Source organism: Silurus meridionalis, chromosome 7 (genome assembly GCF_014805685.1).
Source record: "Silurus meridionalis isolate SWU-2019-XX chromosome 7, ASM1480568v1, whole genome shotgun sequence".
Taxonomy (NCBI): domain Eukaryota; kingdom Metazoa; phylum Chordata; class Actinopteri; order Siluriformes; family Siluridae; genus Silurus; species Silurus meridionalis.
This window is the reverse complement of record NC_060890.1, coordinates 10409395-10428549: the sequence shown is the minus strand read 5'-3', so window position 1 is coordinate 10428549 and position 19155 is coordinate 10409395. Positions and strand designations below refer to the sequence as shown.

The 19155-nt window shown below is 34.8% G+C and overlaps 1 protein-coding gene across 3 annotated transcripts; it reads left to right on the top strand.

Moving 5' to 3' along the window:
• The first annotated feature begins 2871 nt into the window (after positions 1-2871).
• LOC124388545 (cilia- and flagella-associated protein 57-like) lies at positions 2872-18621 on the top strand. Of its 3 annotated transcripts, none has more exons than XM_046853294.1 (24): positions 2872-3151; positions 4331-4514; positions 4752-5062; positions 5235-5470; positions 5580-5745; positions 6108-6236; positions 6327-6466; positions 7043-7208; positions 7704-7814; positions 8214-8420; positions 8709-8882; positions 9139-9300; positions 9581-9736; positions 10340-10433; positions 11081-11238; positions 11608-11781; positions 12007-12174; positions 12996-13193; positions 13312-13419; positions 13515-13643; positions 13820-13960; positions 14383-14479; positions 14831-14928; positions 18189-18621. In XM_046853294.1, the coding sequence occupies exons 1-23, from the start codon at positions 3131-3133 to the stop codon at positions 14881-14883; spliced, it is 3483 nt and encodes a 1160-aa protein (XP_046709250.1). In that variant the 5' UTR covers positions 2872-3130; the 3' UTR covers positions 14884-14928; positions 18189-18621. The 3 variants fall into 3 exon arrangements, with proteins under 3 accessions (XP_046709250.1, XP_046709251.1, XP_046709252.1); XM_046853295.1 differs by lacking the exon at positions 18189-18621 and adding an exon at positions 17378-17409; XM_046853296.1 differs by lacking the exons at positions 2872-3151; positions 4331-4514 and having other exon boundaries at positions 4848-5001.
• Positions 18622-19155: the final 534 nt, after the last annotated feature.

The window sequence follows — 19155 nt, the reverse complement described above, 5'->3', positions numbered from 1 at the left end:
AAACATAGCATTGCATCCTGAATAATATATCAAATATAAATAGTGTGCTTTTCACTGCCCAGTGGTGGCCGCTGACGCTGCAACGCTAGTATTAGCATTATGGAAAGCCACTGGTGTCAAAAATTATAATCATAACCACAAGTCTTTAGGGACATTTTACACTCACCGTGCACTTTACCAGGAAGACTGTTATAATACTGGGTTGGGTAGGTCTCAAAATTCTTAATGGCATAGACTCAACAAGATGTTGAAAATAACCTCAAATACTAAAATAGAATTATGTTGAAAATAACCCTTTGAGATTTTTATCTGTGTTGAGATGATCACATCCTGCAGGTTTTTCAGGTGCAACTGCATCCTAGAAGTAGCCATTAGAAGATATATTAGAAGGTAAATTTATGCACATGATCAACAGTAATAAACCTCCCAATGCTTCACTGGCTCTCAACTACATGCGACTCAGCACTTTCACCACAGCAGATGTCTGCACAGAGCTCATTACATCATCAAAGACTCCTGCCAGTCAGAAATTATTTATCGTGCTACAGAAGAAGATACAGAAACAAATGCACCAGAAACAGCTGGTTTAGGGCCAACTTTTTCCCATCAACCTCCCTGCACTGTTTCTACTGCAGTAATCATCATGCAGTCTGCTCCACTCTGCATTCTATATTATTCTGGACAATTATTCTGTATAATATTAGTCTTATTCTATTCAATCATTCTATTTAATTATCCTGGATATATTTCATTGTATATCCTAGACTATCCTCATATCTATATATCATATGTATATGCGCTGTGTAGAACGACACTTGTGCATACAATGTACATATCCCATATTGTTAATCTTTATATTTACCAATCTCTACACATATTGTGCCTTATACACAAAACTTGCACTAATATAACTTGTCATATGTTTAAATATTCTTTGTGTTTTTGCTCACACCTCCCGCACATTTTTACACTGCTGAGAATGGATGACCTACAAGACCCTCTAAGACCCAAAATATGGTTCTGTTCTGAAATCAGTATCGGTTACTCAGAACACAATGAAACACTCATTATGACTGGTAGTAAATAGATTTAATACTGAAATTTGAATGAAACATATAAAACACAGTCACAGTCCATCTGAAACTCAGCTCACAACATTGTTTTAAAATCCATCTTAATCAATATATGCACTTCACCATGCTTTTGGTTGCATTGGTTAATTCTTTGTGCATGCAGAACCCGATTATGAGACTGAATACTTTAGTCAACAAACCACTAAAGATTATTAAAGAGAGAAAAAATATCACATGAATAACGTATAATCACACTTGTAATTTTAACGTTATAGTAGATGGCCTCACACTAAATTTTTAGCATTATATAGTGCAGAAAATGAGGGCAAAATGCTACAGTAATCCTCATAGAGCTGCTAGATTAGCATATTTCTCATTCTGATATCTAATTGATATTGTTAGAGCAATCCACTTTTTAGCCAATAAAGACTACAGTAAAGCACAATTTTGCAGTATTTTTGCCTTGTTATTGAAATTCAATACATTTCATATGATTTTTATTTAGACCATACTCATTACAAATTACATTAAAATAGTATATATTTTTAAAATATTTTCTTACACTAACCCAATTATGAGTTTTTAGTTTGTTTGATTTTTGCCATGTTTGCTATGTCAAGGTTTAATATATTGCCAAATTAAAATGAGCAATAACTGTAAACTCAAGAAATGACAATTTCTTAAAAGTAAAATAAAAGTAAGGATTAGACCTTATTAATTATTTAGATTAGAATTACACATTGTATAATATAGTTCCTTAAGTGTGCAGATCATGATATTAACATATGAAATCAGAATATGAATCTGTAGGACAATAATGAAAATGATCTAATCTACATTTTTTAGTTTTCAATTTATGCCACATTTTATGGAAATTAGCGCCCCCCGGTGGTCTTTTTGTTTAACACACAATCTCACACACACACACACACGCACGCACGCACGCACGCACACAAGAATAATACAAAAAAAGATTATTTTCTACAAACCCACCTCCTATCTGTACTGACATATACACTTAACTCCAGTATTCTTTCTGATGTATTTCTCTCAAACTTATTGCATTAAAAGTACATCATATCATTTTGTTTTGCTGGAAAGATAAGCTTTTATAATAAGCAAATAATGAATAGACACTCGGTGTGGTTCCTTTTTACTAGAACAGACATCGAAAACTAGAAGTAAGACAGAGTACATGAGAGGGAGGGCAGTGGAGTGGTGCAGTTGCGGGGAGAAGAGGTGGTGAAGGTGGAGGAGTTCAGGTACCTGGGGTCAACAGTGCAAAGTAATGGAGAGTGTGTTAGAGAAGTGAAGAAAAGAGTGCAGGCAGGGTGGAGTGGGTGAAGAAGAGTGACAGGAGTGATTTGTTATAGAAGGGTATCTGCAAGAGTAAAAGGGAAAGTTTATAGGACTGTGGTGAAACCTGTGATGAATGGATTAGAGACAGTGGCATTGAGTAAAAGACAGGAGGTGGAGCTGGAGGTAGTAGAGCTGAAGATGTTAAGGTTTTCATTGGGAGTGACGAGGATGCACAGGATTAGAAATGAGTTTATTAGAGGGACGAGATTGAGATGGTTTGGACATGTGCAGAGGAGGACATGGGGTTTATTGGTAGAAGAATGCTGAGGATGGAGCCACCAGGAAGAAGGAAATAAGGAAGACCAAAGAGGAGGTTTATGGATGTGGTGAAGGAAGACACGCAGGTAGTTGGTGTGACAGAGGCAGATGTAGAGGACAGGGGGAATATGGAGACGGATGGTGCGGTGTGGCGACCCCTAATAGGAGCAGCCGAAAGAAGAAGAAGAAGAAGAAGAAGAAGAAGAAGAAGAAGACATCGAAAACTACAGGTTTGACAATAAGTCCACTCATTAATATCACACCAGTGAAAACGCGCACCTCGTACGCAGCTGATTACGTCACAGTCCGCAACACCTCACAAAGAGCGCGCGGTGAGAACACGGCGGCTCACTCAAGTCCTATGTATTCACCTGTTTTGCGACAAATTTCACATTAACGTTTCTGACCTCGAGAAACGTTTCGCGGTTCAGAGTTCAGAAATGATTGATTGTATTCAGGAGGTAAGATTTCTTCAGATTCATACACATTTCTCGCGTTTTCTCATCGATGCTCATGATGATTGACAGTATTGTATATGTTCCTGCCCCCCCCCAAACAAGTCGGGGTTTTGCCGATCTTTCTACACAACCCCTACTACAGGGCTCCCTACTTATCCTATTAAGTAATATATTAATAAGTAATCCTATTATGTAAAATAGTGACTTTAGTGTACTCGTGTATGCCTGCTAAGATCTTTCAATAAAGTCTCAGAGTTCGTTATTAACACTATTAACATTAATATTTCGATCTCGAGCCATCATGTGCAAGTGTAATGCCAGGGTTTTCTCCACCGTTATTGTAATTGTGTCAAGCCATCGAGTTGGCTGGTCTTCCAACCATGAAGTCCTTCTCCAGTGATCGTTTTTTTCGTATGATGCGTCAAGTCGTAGCTTGATGGTCCTTTGATTTGAGTGATGTGACGGGTCTAATGTAAGCATTTTCGCAGCAAAAAAAAAACTTGTTATAACGCATAATGCATTTATGATAATGAGAGAAATGGCAGAAGAAGATACAGAATTCAGACAGCGAGCGCACGCATTTTACAATTTTTGATTTAGCGGCATTTTGCTTTCAGTTTGTTTTCCGCCTATCGATCAATTAGTACAGTAGTGTCCTTGGCGTGTTTTTCCCCCCTGCATTATTTTAAATTTAGTAATTTTTTTATTTAGGCTATGATTTATAATATAGTTAAGTACAACACTTCAAACAAAACATACTTAAGTACAAGTAAAATTACAGATAAAAAAATACTTTAAAAATAGACATACCGGAAAAACTACTCAATTACAGTTACTTGAGTAAATGTAATAATTGACTGTCCACCGTTAAATATATGTAATTATTAAATTAATAATTTAATCATATAAAATGTATACTAGTAATATAGTTCATTCCCTCTCATGGAAAAATTGTTTCCTGTGAAAGTAGCCCGTGATACCAAAAAAGGTTGGAAGCACTGGGCTGTTTTCTCTCGCTTTTATCACTGCTGACTCCTCCATATGAACCATAATGTACACCTTTCACTAGAAAGATGTGTGTCTGAATGCTTAAGGAATACACTTTTGCAGGAACTTTTGCATACCAATGTTCAAGTAAATCATATTTTCTTCTTCTTTTTTTTTTTGTTTTACTCAATCTAGATCGATTCTGCTGAAAAGGATTGTAATGAAAATTTAGTACAGATCCAGCCCTGCCACATTTTTGGTGTGTGCAAAACAGTAAACAACAACTTACTCTTTCTGGATGAGGAAACATTGATTTTCTCAAGTGGAAAACACTGTATTCGATATCACATTGATAAGCGAGGGGCCGAGTTCATCTATGGTAAGCCTGCTTAGAGCTTTACTTCCTTTAGTAATTAAATAAAAACAAACAAACAAAAAATGGAATGTATTGTAAACATACCAAGACCCCAATGATTATAACATGAAGATCATTGATATGTTCAAATTATAACTACATATCGTGTCATTTTTTGTTTGGACAGCTATTGGATCTTTTCATTAGAAACATTCAGTCACCATAATTAAAATGTTATGCCACTCAAATGTCATCCCACAGGTTCAAAGGGAAGGAAAGTCATTCAAGCCCTGGCTTTAAGCCCTGACCGGCGCTACCTGGCTGTATCAGAATGTGATAAATCGGGCTACATCACCATTCTTGACTTACAGAACAAGAAGTGCTGCAAGACACAGGTTTTTGATGGCTGTAGCATTGGTGCACAGGAGTTTGTCTGCCTGTCATTTTCTGCCAACTCAAAATATCTCCTGGCTCAAGCTGGAGGACCCAAATGGAACATTTATTACTTGAGGTGGGAGACAATGGAGCTCATCTGTAATGTGAAGACCACTGTGAATGGTCTTATCAGCCAGGTAGAAATTGCACATGTCTTGTGGATTTTATAACTCTAAAGATGTTTCTCGGTTCAAAACATTCACACTACCCAAACAATAAAAAGTTGTGTAGCCTTATACACAAAACCTGTATGAGGCAAATTTTATGTTTAAAAAGTGTATACTGACTGTAATTATTTCTCAATCTTAGGTCAGCTTTAATCCAGAGGACGACAACCAGATCTGTGTGACCGGAAAAAGTGTTTTCAAACTTTTTGAGTTGAAGAATGACTCCCTGAGATTGGCCAACTCATATCAGATGGAGAACGACGAGGTCCTGTGCCACAAATGGATGTCTGGGGACTGTATCATCGCTGGAACTGAGGGAGGAAAACTGCTAATGTTAAAGTCCACGCACCTGCAGGTGCTGGGGAAATCACGTGAGAGGTAACATTCACTTGTTCTGATATGTTTTATTTTTGTTATCCTTGTGAGTAATCCTAAAGTATACAATAAGGTACAATACAATTTTCCACATTCTTCTTTCTTTCGACAGACAAACGAAAAAGGAGCATGCTTCTTTATTTCTAGCTGAGGTAGCACCTGTTACGGCCATCCACCGGCATTCCAATGGCTTTGCCTGTTCAGATGCACCCGGGTTAGTTTGTCTCTATGAGAAAACTAAAGATAAAGAGAACTACAGAAAGACTGTGGAGATAAAAGTGAGTAATTCACATTTAACATTTGGCAGAAATTTTTATTCAAGGCAACTTACGAGTGCAAGTTTTTGCTCAAGATCGCAATGTTTTGATTTGTAAAATCAACTTTTAGCAGAACTCGTCTGAACTTTAACCATAATTTATGTTCTATAAAATCAAATGATATTTTAAGTCTTTAGCAGAAGAGCATGGAGAATATCGGGATGAAATTCCATAATAAGGATATCTGTTATGCTAGTAAAACCATGTGAGGTTTAGTCTAAAGTATTGTCATCTGTATATAAATAAATTTTTTTTAACAAATTGTTGTGAGGTTGAGAATCACTGTGTATAAGCACTAACTACTGTTTTCCTCTGATCTGTAGATTCCTGGTGATCTGCCACTTCAAGCAATTGCCACAATGTGCATTTCTCCAAAAGAGGAGACTCTGGCCGTCACCACAGACCGAGGCCAAATGTTCCATGTCAACCTCACCTCGATCAAGGATGGAGAGGTATCAGAATCACAAGCATTGTGTTGAGCATACATTAATAATTAAAGCAGTTTAAAACGGTAAATGTATTGACCTCTGCTTCTTTTTTAGAGTGAGGAAGCTCAGTTTGAATTCCTGTCTCACTCTTATCACACTGATAATATCACTGGACTGTCCATGTGCACGATGAAATCCCTCATTGCCACCTGCTCAACAGACTGCACCGTGCACATTTGGAACTACAAGATCAAGTAGGAGCTGTTCATACTTTGGCTGTATGTGTGTATATATATATATATATATATATATATATATATATATATATATATATATATATATATATATATATATATATATATTAATAGACCGAGAGAGAGAGAGAGAGAGAGAGAGAGAGAGAGAGAGAGATTGATATATAGATAGATATAGATATAGTGCTTTTCTCAAATTCAAGGTCACTTAACAATCACGAACACTGTATATAAAAATAAATTGAGGTAAGTAGTTAGTTAAAAAGTGTATTATTTTTTAGAGAAAATAAATATTTTCATCATCTGGCTGGAAAATCTCTTTTCCTGGACATGAGTTAGTCCTAGAAGAATGCATACTTGCTTTGACTTAACTAGGTAACTAGATTTAACGTTAACTCTGGGTCAAATCCAATACAAAATTTTTTTGGTACTCATCAATACTAAAAATTGTAATTTGCTTGCAAGCAATCATCTAGCATAATGATCATCATCAAACATGGCTACCAAAAAGGTCATAGTCCTAATTTACTGTGACAGTTTTCTGAATGTATAGAAATGTCTTTTTTCTCTCTGCAGATCTCTGGAGCAGTTTAAACAGTTTGATAAACAGCCACTCTCTGTGTCAATGTTCTCAAATGGTTTATCCATCCTGGTGGTGTTCTCCACTAAAATCTGCCTTATGAACCTGCTCTATAACAACATTGTCACTGTCAAGAATTTTGATATAAACAATTGCACTGAGGTGGGTCCTCATTTACATGAATTTTGTTTGATCAAATTTTGTCTGGTGAGGTTTTGATATTCCAGCTTTAAAAACTGAAATCCTTTTCAATGAACAATTCTTGCACTATAAAGTTACATCAGTTTAGCGTTATTGAGATGTTGTGACTAAGAAATAGCATTTGTTACAAAAAACGTAATCAAACTCAGATTGTTATCATCCTGTAAGCTCAGATATTGATCGTTTTAAGTTTCAATTTGGTTTTCATTATTAATCAATAAAAAATATATATTTTTTTAAATAAAATACATTTATTATTATTATTTTTTGGACGTTTTGATTAGAATACATAAGAAAAAATACATTTAGAGTTAGTGCTCAGAATTGCTTATATTTTCCTGGTTTTATTGATTGTCTATGTGACATTGTATTTCATATTTAAAATTAGTATGCTGTTTGTCTAGACACTGTGTATAGGAATAGTGAGTAAAATAAAGCATGTGTGTTTTTACACAGTGTGTGCTCAATCATGACTGCAACATGTTCGCTGCTGTCATCAAAAACATGATACATGTCTACAATATCAGAACATACGAGAAACTGGACTTGGCCGGCCACAGTGAGACGGTCAGTACAAAATGTGCTTCACAGCATTTTACTACCACAGGGCCTGTGTGTAGACGCTGAGCCCTTGGAAATATGGGTATGCCATTGAATCCTGTTATACAAAAAAAAAAAAAATTATACAAGGTTAATATTTTTAACCTGACAGATTTGTTTATAATCTTCATCATATTCTGTGGTTGCCGACTGTCTGAAACCTGATTTAGGATTTCTGACAGGAATTTTAGGTTGTATTCACATAGCAAGATTTATCATTCTATGTATTTATTTTGCCAATAATAATAATAATAATAATAATAATAATAATAATACTATATATATTTTCTGAATGAAATATTTTTTTTATTTAATTATGACCACTCATAATTATATATTGATATTTATGATTTGGATACCCTTCAGGTGCAGTCGGTGAAGTGGAGCAGTGATGACAGCCACTTAGTGTCATGTGGACTGGATGGTGCTGTATACATATGGAACATCCTGAATGGCAACTACGAAACTAAGATAGAGACTAACTGTATCTATGTAGATTTGACACTCTTTCCTAACACTGGGAACATCCTTACTGTAAACCAGTCCAGTGTTCAGGAGATTCAGGATGGAAAGGCAAGCTTGACAAAACAAACTATATTAATGTCTTGACTCTGAGAAAGGTTCATAAAGTTAGAATCACAGCAGGTCAAATGTAGTGTTTGTGTATTTATTTATGAATTTCATTTTATTTTAAATGGAGCTGTTAACAGTAGACATTTTTACAAAGCTGCTTTTCTCAGACCATGCTCTCTAGTTTAGGTTTTTACACTGCGATTTTGAAGACTTGACATTTTGTTCCTTTGTATACATGTATGACCAGAATGCTAAGGTTGATTTGTATGTGTTTTTGTTTATAATTAGATCCTACTTGAAATAACTTCAGATGGTGTGGCCTATACAGCAATATCTATTACTCATTCAGAACGAGCAATCTTTATTGGGACTGCCGCTGGTACCATCAGAATCATCGAACTTCCATTTAAAAATGATAAATCCTGGATAGAACAACAGGCTCATGCTGTTCCCATCACAAAAGTATGTATGTGTGTGTGTTCTATGGGAATAATGAAATGCAAAACTAAAGAAAGCAGAAATAATTGTACACACTAGATAGTGGTGTACAGTATAAGAGTTAATCAACAAAGGGCATCCTCATAGCAGAAAATAACTACCAAGGAAGTGACTAAAACATTGAGACGGTTTACTTGGCTAGGTGCTTCCTTTTGATTATTTTATCTTTTCTTTTTGCTCTAATAAACTTTTCTATTCATTTGTTAAATGTTGTGCACAGCTGGCTGTCTCACCTTGTGATCAGTTTCTGTTGACGGCCTCAAAGGATGGCACTCTCCTCATCTGGAACATCATAGATCAGGGCCGAATAAAGCTGGAGATTGTGAAGGAATTAGATTATACTCAGGAGGTCCTCTGCACAAAAGAATATATGGAGGAAAAGGTACGTATAAGCTATATAGTCATTTAAAGTGATGGAATGATGTTTTGCTAACAGTAGTATATTATGCATTGGGCAGTGTGGTGCATTGCCAACACAGCTTCAGCCCTGAGGCCAGGTTACTGTCTGTGCAGAGTTCTACATGTTACAATACCATATTAAAATGACTTAAAACAAGTGCATTAACAGATTTGCCTATTGTATAGTGATACACATGCAGGATCACTTTGGATTTATGTCTAGCCTGTAACATTTTACGGTGTTACATTCTGTTATCATACAGCTTCAGACAATAGATGAGCTGACGTCCCAAGTCAAGTGGCTGAAGATGCAGCACGATTGCGAACTGGATTTGATGGACGTGAACTACAATAAGAAGATGAGCAACATTGTACAGAATTACCTTCAGGAGATAAAGTCTCTTAAAGCTAAAATCCAGGTCAGGACACAAGATCTTAAGCTGATCATTTAATTATTGTTAGTAGGCCTTGTTAGAAGACTAGAATAGGAGATAATGATCAATTATTAGGCTGAATTCACAGATTTCGCATTATGACAAATGTGAGGACATTTAGGTAAGCCATGCACTTTGTGCAGTGTTTGTGTGAATAGTGTGTAGCTTTGGACTTTGTTAAAGCATCAGTTATCAGAGGGCATTATTTTTTTTTAAGTTGGAGAACACATATTGCCTTGTTCATTTATTCAGTACACAAGTACACAAGCTCCTTCACCACAACAAGATCTTGGTCCATAAATGGGAACACCACTACATAAATTATAGATTATTAACAGAGTAAAGGTGAATATTCTGTGCTTATTGAGTGATTTTGGACAGCCATATCATTTTCATTTGAAGATTTCTTAAATACCCTTCACTGATTTTATTTTATTCTTGAGTAACAAGAATATATGCATTATATTAATGTAGTTGCACTAATATAATGTAACTACATTATGTACATAAGGTAACATAGTTATATGGATGAATAGCTAAGTGAAAACAGTATATATCTACATCTATATATTTATACCCTAACCCTAGATGCTGAATACCGAAATAGAGGATGAGAGGGTCTCTCATCAGAAGTTGGTGACAGATTTAAAGGAAAAGCATGCCCAAGAGCTGAATGATCTAGGTGAATACAATCAATGTTAATGTTTTTACTTTACATTCAGAGATATAGAAGAATATATTATTAAACAATATATATTTAGTATATATGTACATGTATATATGTCTGTATACTGTGTGTGTGTGTGTGTGTGTGTGTGTGTGTGTGTGTATATATATATATATATATATATATATGTATATATATATATATATATATATATATATATATATATATATATATATATATATATATATATATATATATATATATATATATATATATATATATATATATATATATATATATATATATATATATATATATATATATATATATATATATATATATATATATATATATATATATATATATATATATATATATATATATATATATATATATATATATATATATGTATATATATATATATGTATATATATATATATATATATATATATATATATATATATATATATATATATATATATATATACATATATATATATATATATATATATATATATATATATATATATATATATATATATATATATATATATATATATGTACATGTATATATGTGTGTATACTGTGTGTGTGTGTGTGTGTATATATATAAACATGCACTTGCCTCAGTGTATCTAATGTTAACTCTACCTTTTTCCCAGCACTGGACTACAACATGAGGATGACTGTGGAAAATGAGGTGAACTGCTGGTCTGTGCATAAAGCAGAGGAGATACAGCAGGAACACAAGGAGGAGCAGGCCAGCCTAGTCCTTGCCATAGAGGACATAAAACAGGGCTTGGAACACAAGCTTCATGAGGTGAGAATGCCAGACCATTAAGCATAGACGTTCCTTGTTTGTCCCTCCAAGGGTTATTTTCTTTCCCTAGTATACTCACTCCTTTTTCTGGTATTTACTGTGTAGCACACAATTTGACACATTGTGCTCTAGCTAGGGTGCCTACACTAAGCTCTGAAACAGTATCAATTAATAATTTAGTAATCAGTGACAAAATTAAACATACAAAATCATACAAGACACTGATATAATTGTTGCATGCGTGGACCAGCTCAGTTTATAATGTTCACTATCCTGGTAATTGGGAATCATTTTCAGTCCAGCCATGCCATTAGTACATTTAGAGTTTACATTTTAATGTGTATCTCTTGTTCCATCTCCATTTTACAGCTACAAGCCAATTTGGATCAAGAGAAGAAAAATTCTGAGGAGAGGGAAAGAAGGATCAAGGACGACACTGAATCTGAAATTACACAACTCGGCCAGGACTATGAAAAAGATATTACATTGGAAAGGGAGGCCAGGCTAAAGACCAGTAGTGAACTGGAGCACCTGAAGCAAAGTGTAAGTGTTTTGGGATATGCTGTAATTAGTGTCGATTTTTAATCCTTGTGCATGTAGGGAACAGCAAACAATGAACCACAAAGTGCTGTTATTTTCACATTACCACTTGTGTACAGAAGTAAACTGCTGATTTTTAAAACTCCTTGTCAACACTACTTCTTTTAGTTAGGGTGTGATTTAACAAACCCATATTGTGTAATTAATGTGTATGTGTTTGTTTTAAAGATATTGCAGTACACAAAAATGAAAGCCGTGATAGAACAGCAGGGCTTACTGGTCGCTAGTGCAATGGCAGAAAAGCAGATGGTGTTGGACAAAATTAGGAGGGCAAAACTAACCATCAAGGAACTGACAGAGGAAATGGAGAAGCAAAGCACTACTATTGATGAACAGGTAAAGGTCATGCTAATAGTACAAGTGCTTCATTGTGTAAACTATGGTCTTTTGCACATAGTTGTCATCAGAAAAGAATAGTCCCTTAGCCTATTTAGGGAATTATTATGTATATACTTATATTATATACAGTACAGACCAAAAGTTTGGACACACCTTCTCATTTAAAGAGTTTTCTTTATTTTCATGACTATGAAAATTGTAGAGTCACACTGAAGGCATCAAAACTATGAATTAACACATGTGGAATTATATACAAACAAAAAAGTCTGAAACAACTGAAAATATGTCATATTGTAGGTTCTTCAAAGTAGCCACCTTTTGCTTAGATTACTTGCACACTCTTGGCATTCTCTTGATGCCTACTTTGAAGAACCTAAAATATGACATATTTTCAGTTCACTTTTTTGTTATGTATATAATTCCACATGTGTTAATTCATAGTTTTGATGCCTTCAGTGTGACTCTACAATTTTCATAGTCATGAAAATAAAGAAAACTCTTTAAATGAGAAGGTGTGTCCAAACTTTTGGTCTGTACTGTATATATAATATATATAAACTTTTGGTCTGTACTGTATATATAATATATATACAGTACAGACCAAAAGTTTGGACACACAAGGTGAAGGTGACTTTTGGTCTGTACTTTTATATATATATATATATATATATATATATATATATATATATATATATATATATATATATATATATATATATATATATGCATCAAAATTAGCCAGCTGTCAGTATTTGATTGTTAATTCTTAAAGGCATTTTATATATTGAAATACATGTAAAAGTCTTCTGTACTTGCAGGAACATTCCATCAACGAGTTGCACGTAAAAATCAAACAGAATAAGCAGAGCATGGAACAGACAGAGGAAAGATTGCTGAGTGTGACCATGGAGAGCAAACTGCTAGAAGAAGGCAGTATGCTGAAGAGCAAAGAAGAGAGGAATGAAATTGAACGCCTTCAGAATGAAATACTGGAGCGGAATCAGATGTACCAAGGGGTGAGGGATTTAATGCTTTGGCATAATGTCGGATTTTATACTGCAAATGACTGCTACTATTATTATTATTTATGTTTATTATTTCTGATAAGTTGACCAGAGGATGTTGTTATTTTAGTTTGCTGATGAGGTGAAACATGTCAATAGGAAGTACAATAGGGTTATTGATGACCTGAAACAGAAGCTATTATCAAAGAATACATCATTGCTCGAAGAGAAGCAAAAGGTTTGTTCAAAAACAAATTGCTTTGTTTATGATGACTATTATGTCATAATACGCATTACAGTTTTGTAAAATTTCGTATGTCATGGTTTTCACAGGTCAAAAGCTTAGAAGCTGTAGTGCAAAGGACGAAGGCTGACATTCAGAACTGTACACGCTTCATCCAGGAGCCGAAGAAACTAAAGGAGAACGTCATCGAACTCCACTCACTCCATTTTCATCAAGAAGTAGGAATAATATATATATATATATATATATATATATATATATATATATATATATATATATATATATATACAACGTACACATACAAAAATCACATACACATGTACATTAATACACATGCACACAAAATACACAGCCTAGTATGCTTATACCTGACTGACTGTGATGACTACATTAGGTGGCAATCGGACTGGAGGCTGAAATGAAGCAAAAACATGTCCGAAATATGGAGCATTTCAGCAAGGTCTTAAAGTGTCAGAAATCAAGACACTCTAGGGAGATCCAGAATGAGAAAACAACAAACACCAGGATCACAAATGTAAGGAGGATTCTTATCAACTCACTCATACTCATAAGGGGGCGTGCTTACTACTATGTCTTCTCTATATATTGTATGCCATAAGCAAACCTTTGTAAATTGGAGTTAAGTGATCAGATTTTATATAAAGACACAAGTTGCAAAATTAAGCAAGTGAAAGTATCTTTTACATAAAGTCACATTTGTCTAGTTTCTCCTATCATTAGATTACCATGACATATGATTATTAAACCAATTTGTAACCGTTTTCTTTTTTTTTGTTGCTAATTTTAAGAATTGATTTTTTCATGTTTACTTAGCTTCTTTTAATACACAGGTGCTAAAAAGAGTAAACTGATCTGCCAATCAAACAAGACTAAGCCTAAAATTTGTCAAAATATATGGAAATGGGTAGGCTTTGACCTGTTTTTGCATATGTGCAGGAGAGTACCTTCATGATAACACAGATTAATGAGCAGGAACTAAAGAACCAGGAACTGATCACGAGCATCAGAATGAAGGATATCCAAGAAGCCGAAAGTAAGTAACAAAATAAACAAATATCTTTTATTATACACTTTGTTTATCATCGTAGAAAGACGCTTTGGGGAAATGCATTTGGCTATTCATCTTGTAGATATATTTAAAATGTAAGATAGATAGCATGCATACACCTAAGAGTATTTTGGAATCTTTTATAAGATCCCATTAAAATTATGTATAAAGGACATCATTCATTTTCACTTAATTTTATGTGTCATGCACAACACTTTACAGTCATTTTTTAAAATAATAATAACAATAATAATACAATTAAATTATTTACAGTAATTATAGCATTCTGGACAAATTTTTCAAAGTAGTCAAAAAACACTTTCTTTTTCATTTCAGCAGCAGCAGCAAACCAGAATTTACCAGGCCCATGTCAAAATCCCACCGTTTAACAACACAGAAGAAGACCAGATAAAATTCCATTAAAAAAATACCAGGTTAGTCTTGCTTTGGTGTAATAAGGTAGAGTAAGAATAAAAGTCGCACTGACTTATTAAATTCAATTACAGTGAAGAAAGCATTCCAGTAAGTTGCAAAAGGATTAACCTGGAAAAAAAAAATAGGAAACCGTTTTGACAGATCTTGTTTTCAGGTAAAAGCTAAACACAATGCTTGGTGGCTTCAATTAAAAAATTTCAAGTAAAGTTTACTTCAGTTTTATTCAAGTATATGTTAATCATATACTTTGTAGCTTTAACTTAAGTAATGCTTATTAATTTAACTATCATTATTAGTGCTTTTTTAAAGTATTTTTTTTAATAACAAGAATTCTTCTGGGAACTATTGAAAGACAACATATTGAATTAGTTAAAAATTCATGAAATAAGTCACAAATAAAACAAATAATAAAACAAGTTACAACAAACTGTAAAGCATCTTGCTCAAAAAAGATCTGAAAGATTTCAAATGATAACTCAAGCTCAGGGAGTAAATGAGCAGAAGGGACTTGTTCATTAGATTTTATACCTAAACAAAGACTAATTTCCATGACTGAAAACAACATGTGGGTGCAAATCACAGTTCCTGAGATAGCCAATTTTTACATGTAAACTTTTTTTTTTATTTGACACTCTTTTCCAGAGTGACTTACAACTGAGCAGTTGAGGTTAAGGACCTTGCTCAAGGGCCCAGCATTGGCAGCTTTGGTGGTGCTGGACTTTAAACTTGTCACCTCCTGAGCCTTAACCACTGAGCTTTCACCTCCCTGATAAAAAAAAAAAAAAAAAAAACATTTGCGTTTGCCTTTAATTTTCAAAATGCTTGTATAATGCAGCCACTTCTTCCTTAATGAATAGTAAACACATGATACAAAAAACACCTGATTCAATTTAAAAGACAGGCCTGAAATATAGACATAAACTCCAAGGGGGAAAACTCAGAATTCTGAGATAAATTTGTATTTTGTTGAGATGACATTAGCATGTATTTTGTTTGTATTTTGTTAAATTGAGTTGACATTAGCATGTCAACTCAACTCTGCTAAACATATTAATAGTTTAACATGTCAACTCAAACTGCGTTAACGGAATGTTGTCCAAAACATTTAAACATTTAGAAGAGCTGCAAATGAAACTAAAACGGCAGTATTTCAACACACTGTAGTTTCAGATCATGAAAAAAATTCCCTGTTGAACAGCTGGATGGAGGCTTGAGGACAATTCTCATGTTGGAAGAGCACATGCTCAGTGATTTCTGGCTTTTAAATATTTGTAAATATATTTGTAAATATTACTTTGGCATTTTTATTTAAATGCATGTGTGTAATTAAGCACAAATAATTAATTAAGGTGCTGGGTTACTGATTGGAAGGTTGGGGATTCAAGCCCTGGTATCGCCAAGCTGCCACTCTTGGGCCATTAAACAAGGCCCTTAAATATCTGTGCTCCAGGGACACAGTATCATGGCTGACCCTGTGCTCTGACTCCAACTTCCTAACAAGTTGGGCAGAGGTGGCAAAAGTACACAAATCCTTAACTCAAGTAGAAGTACAGATACTCATGTTTTAAAAGACTCTGGTAAAGGTTGATGTACTGAATACACTTTTTCACTCAAGGTAAAGTAAAGAAGTTTGGGCTCTTACATGTACTTAAGTAAAAAGTAACCTTTACTATTACCTGTTTTAGTCTCACACTGATAACTGGACCTTACATCATATTCTTGTTCTTCTTCTTTCGGCTGCTCCCATTAGGGGTTGCCACACCGAATCATTCGTCTCCATACTACTCTGTCCTTTACATCTGCCTCTTTTAAACCAACTACCTGCATGTCTTCCCTCACCACATCCCTAAACCTCTTCTTCGGCCTTCCTCTTTTACTCCCTACTGGTGGCTCCATCCTCAGCATTCTCCTACCGATATACCCCATGTCCCTCCTCTGCACAGATCCAAACAATCTCAATCTTGCATCTCTCACCTTGTCTCCAAAACGTCCTACATGCGCTGTCCCTCTAACAAACTAATTTCTAATCCTGTCCATCTTTGTCACTCCCAATAAAAATATCATTTTCAGCTCTGCCACCTCCAGCTCTGCCTTCTGGCTTTTAGTCAATGCAACTGTCTCTAATCCATACACCATCGCAGGTCTCACCACAGTCCTATAAACTTTCCCTTTCACTTTTTGCAGATACTCTTCTATCACAAATTACTCCTGCCACTCTTATCCACCCACTCCACCCTGCCTGCCCTCTTTTCTTTACTTCTCTAACACACTTTCTATTACTTTGCACTGTTGACCCCAGGTACTTAAACTCGTCCACCTTCATCACCTCTTCTCCCTGCAACCGCACCACTTTACTGCCCTCCCTTTCATTCACACATGTACTCTGTCTTACTCCTACTGACTTTCATTTATATTGACTTACTCCAGTGCATACCTCCACCTCTCCAGGCTCTTCTCAACCTGCTCCCTACTCTCACCAGACATCAGATGTCATCCAGACGTCGTCTCTTTCAGGGAAGATGTTGCATTTTCCAACATGACAATGCCAGACCATATACTGCATCAATTACAACATCATGGCTGCGTAGAATAAGGATCAGGGTACTGAAATGGCCAGCCTGCAGTCCAGATCTTTCACCCATAGAAAACATTTGGCACATCATAAAGAAGAAGATGCGACAAAGAAGACCAAGACAGTTGAGCAACTAGAAGCCTGTATTAGACAAGAATGGGACAACATTCCTATTCCTAAACTTGAGCAACTTGTCTCCTTAGTCCCCAGACGTTTGCAGACTGTTATAAAAAGAAGAGGGGATGCCACACAGTGGTAAACATGGCCTTGTCCCAACTTTTTTGAGATGTGATATTCTGAATAAAATATTGAAATTTAAAACTTCCACAGTGTCCCAAATGTTTTGGAATCGGGTTTGTAATTTAATTAAATTGAACATGCTAAAAATATTTTCAAACATTATTCTCACACTTTATTTGTGTCAAGAAATTGATATTCTTGCTATTACAGCCCAGGATTGCTCTTTGAGGTTGGGAGGTAAAATCCAGATTTTTTTTCTGCACATAAAATCTCTCAAGCTCAAATATACATTTTAAAACCAAACTTTTATTAGAGAACATATCATATAGAGATATGGGACAATGTACAGTATGTCGTGTTATGAGGTACAGCTGGGGAATTAAAATGTACTCTAGAAAGTTTTATGGTACTGTTTTGTCTGATTTTCTTTTCTTTTGTCCCCACTAGCATCCCTCCTGAGGAAACAATCTACAATCTGCCCTTTCAAGTATTTCTAATGCCAGCTGGAAGGAATCTTGCAGTGGCCCCAAACTAGCCTCTACTGCATCAATTAAATCTATTACAGTTTGATCCTTTGTTTGTTTGTGCCTTTAGTGTTTCAACCTATGTTTCTATGGCCAACATTTTACATGGTCAACTTTGCCCCTGGCATTACTTTTCTGGCTTATGTCCATACCCACACTATGCTTGCTAACTCACATAACACTGAAGTCTTTCCAGGTCCCATGATATCACAAGCACAGAACCAAACAAGTGAGATAGGTAAACCAAAACATATATCAGACATGGTAATAGTGGTGCTAATTACCCCTCATGTATAAAGCACCTTATTATGGGAGAACTACTTAGTTAAACTGCTAAACACAATAAAAAAAAACCAGTTAAACACAGTTAAAAAAAATACATTAGTGTGCACTATAATATATATATATATATATATATATATATATATATATATATATATATATATATATATATATATATATTTTTTTGTGATCACAACTTAAAATTTTTGTGATCTCGACATAGCAAAAGTTGTTTTCTTGTTATCACGACTTCATTTTCTTGTGATCTGGACATAACAAAGGTTGTTGTCTCGTGATCAGGACTTCATTTCCTCGTGATCTCCACATAAAAGTTGTTTTCTCTTGATCTTGACAAACATTGTTTCCTCATGTTCAGTAATTTTTTTTTTCTGTTTATTCGGCATAAGAGCATGTTTTAGAGGAAGCCTCATGGATATTAACCATAACCATTTATGGCAGCACTTGGATGCCACCCTGACACAAATTGTTATGGTTACTATCCGTGATGCTGCCTCAGGAGTGAATCTGGTTCCTCTCAAGGTTTCTTCCTCATAACATCTAAGCGAGTTTGTCCTTGCCAGTCTAGCTCATCAAGAATAAATACACAT

What these genes read in the sequence shown, in the direction of transcription:
- LOC124388545 (XM_046853294.1), top strand. Translation starts at nt 3,131, where the DNA reads ATGATTGATTGTATTCAGGAG. An exon ending in CTGGGGAAATCACGTGAGAG is followed by an intron (nt 5,471 to 5,579) that starts GTAACATTCACT and finishes TTCTTTCGACAG; the next exon opens with ACAAACGAAAAAGGAGCATG. An exon ending in CCAAGAGCTGAATGATCTAG is followed by an intron (nt 10,434 to 11,080) that starts GTGAATACAATC and finishes CCTTTTTCCCAG; the next exon opens with CACTGGACTACAACATGAGG.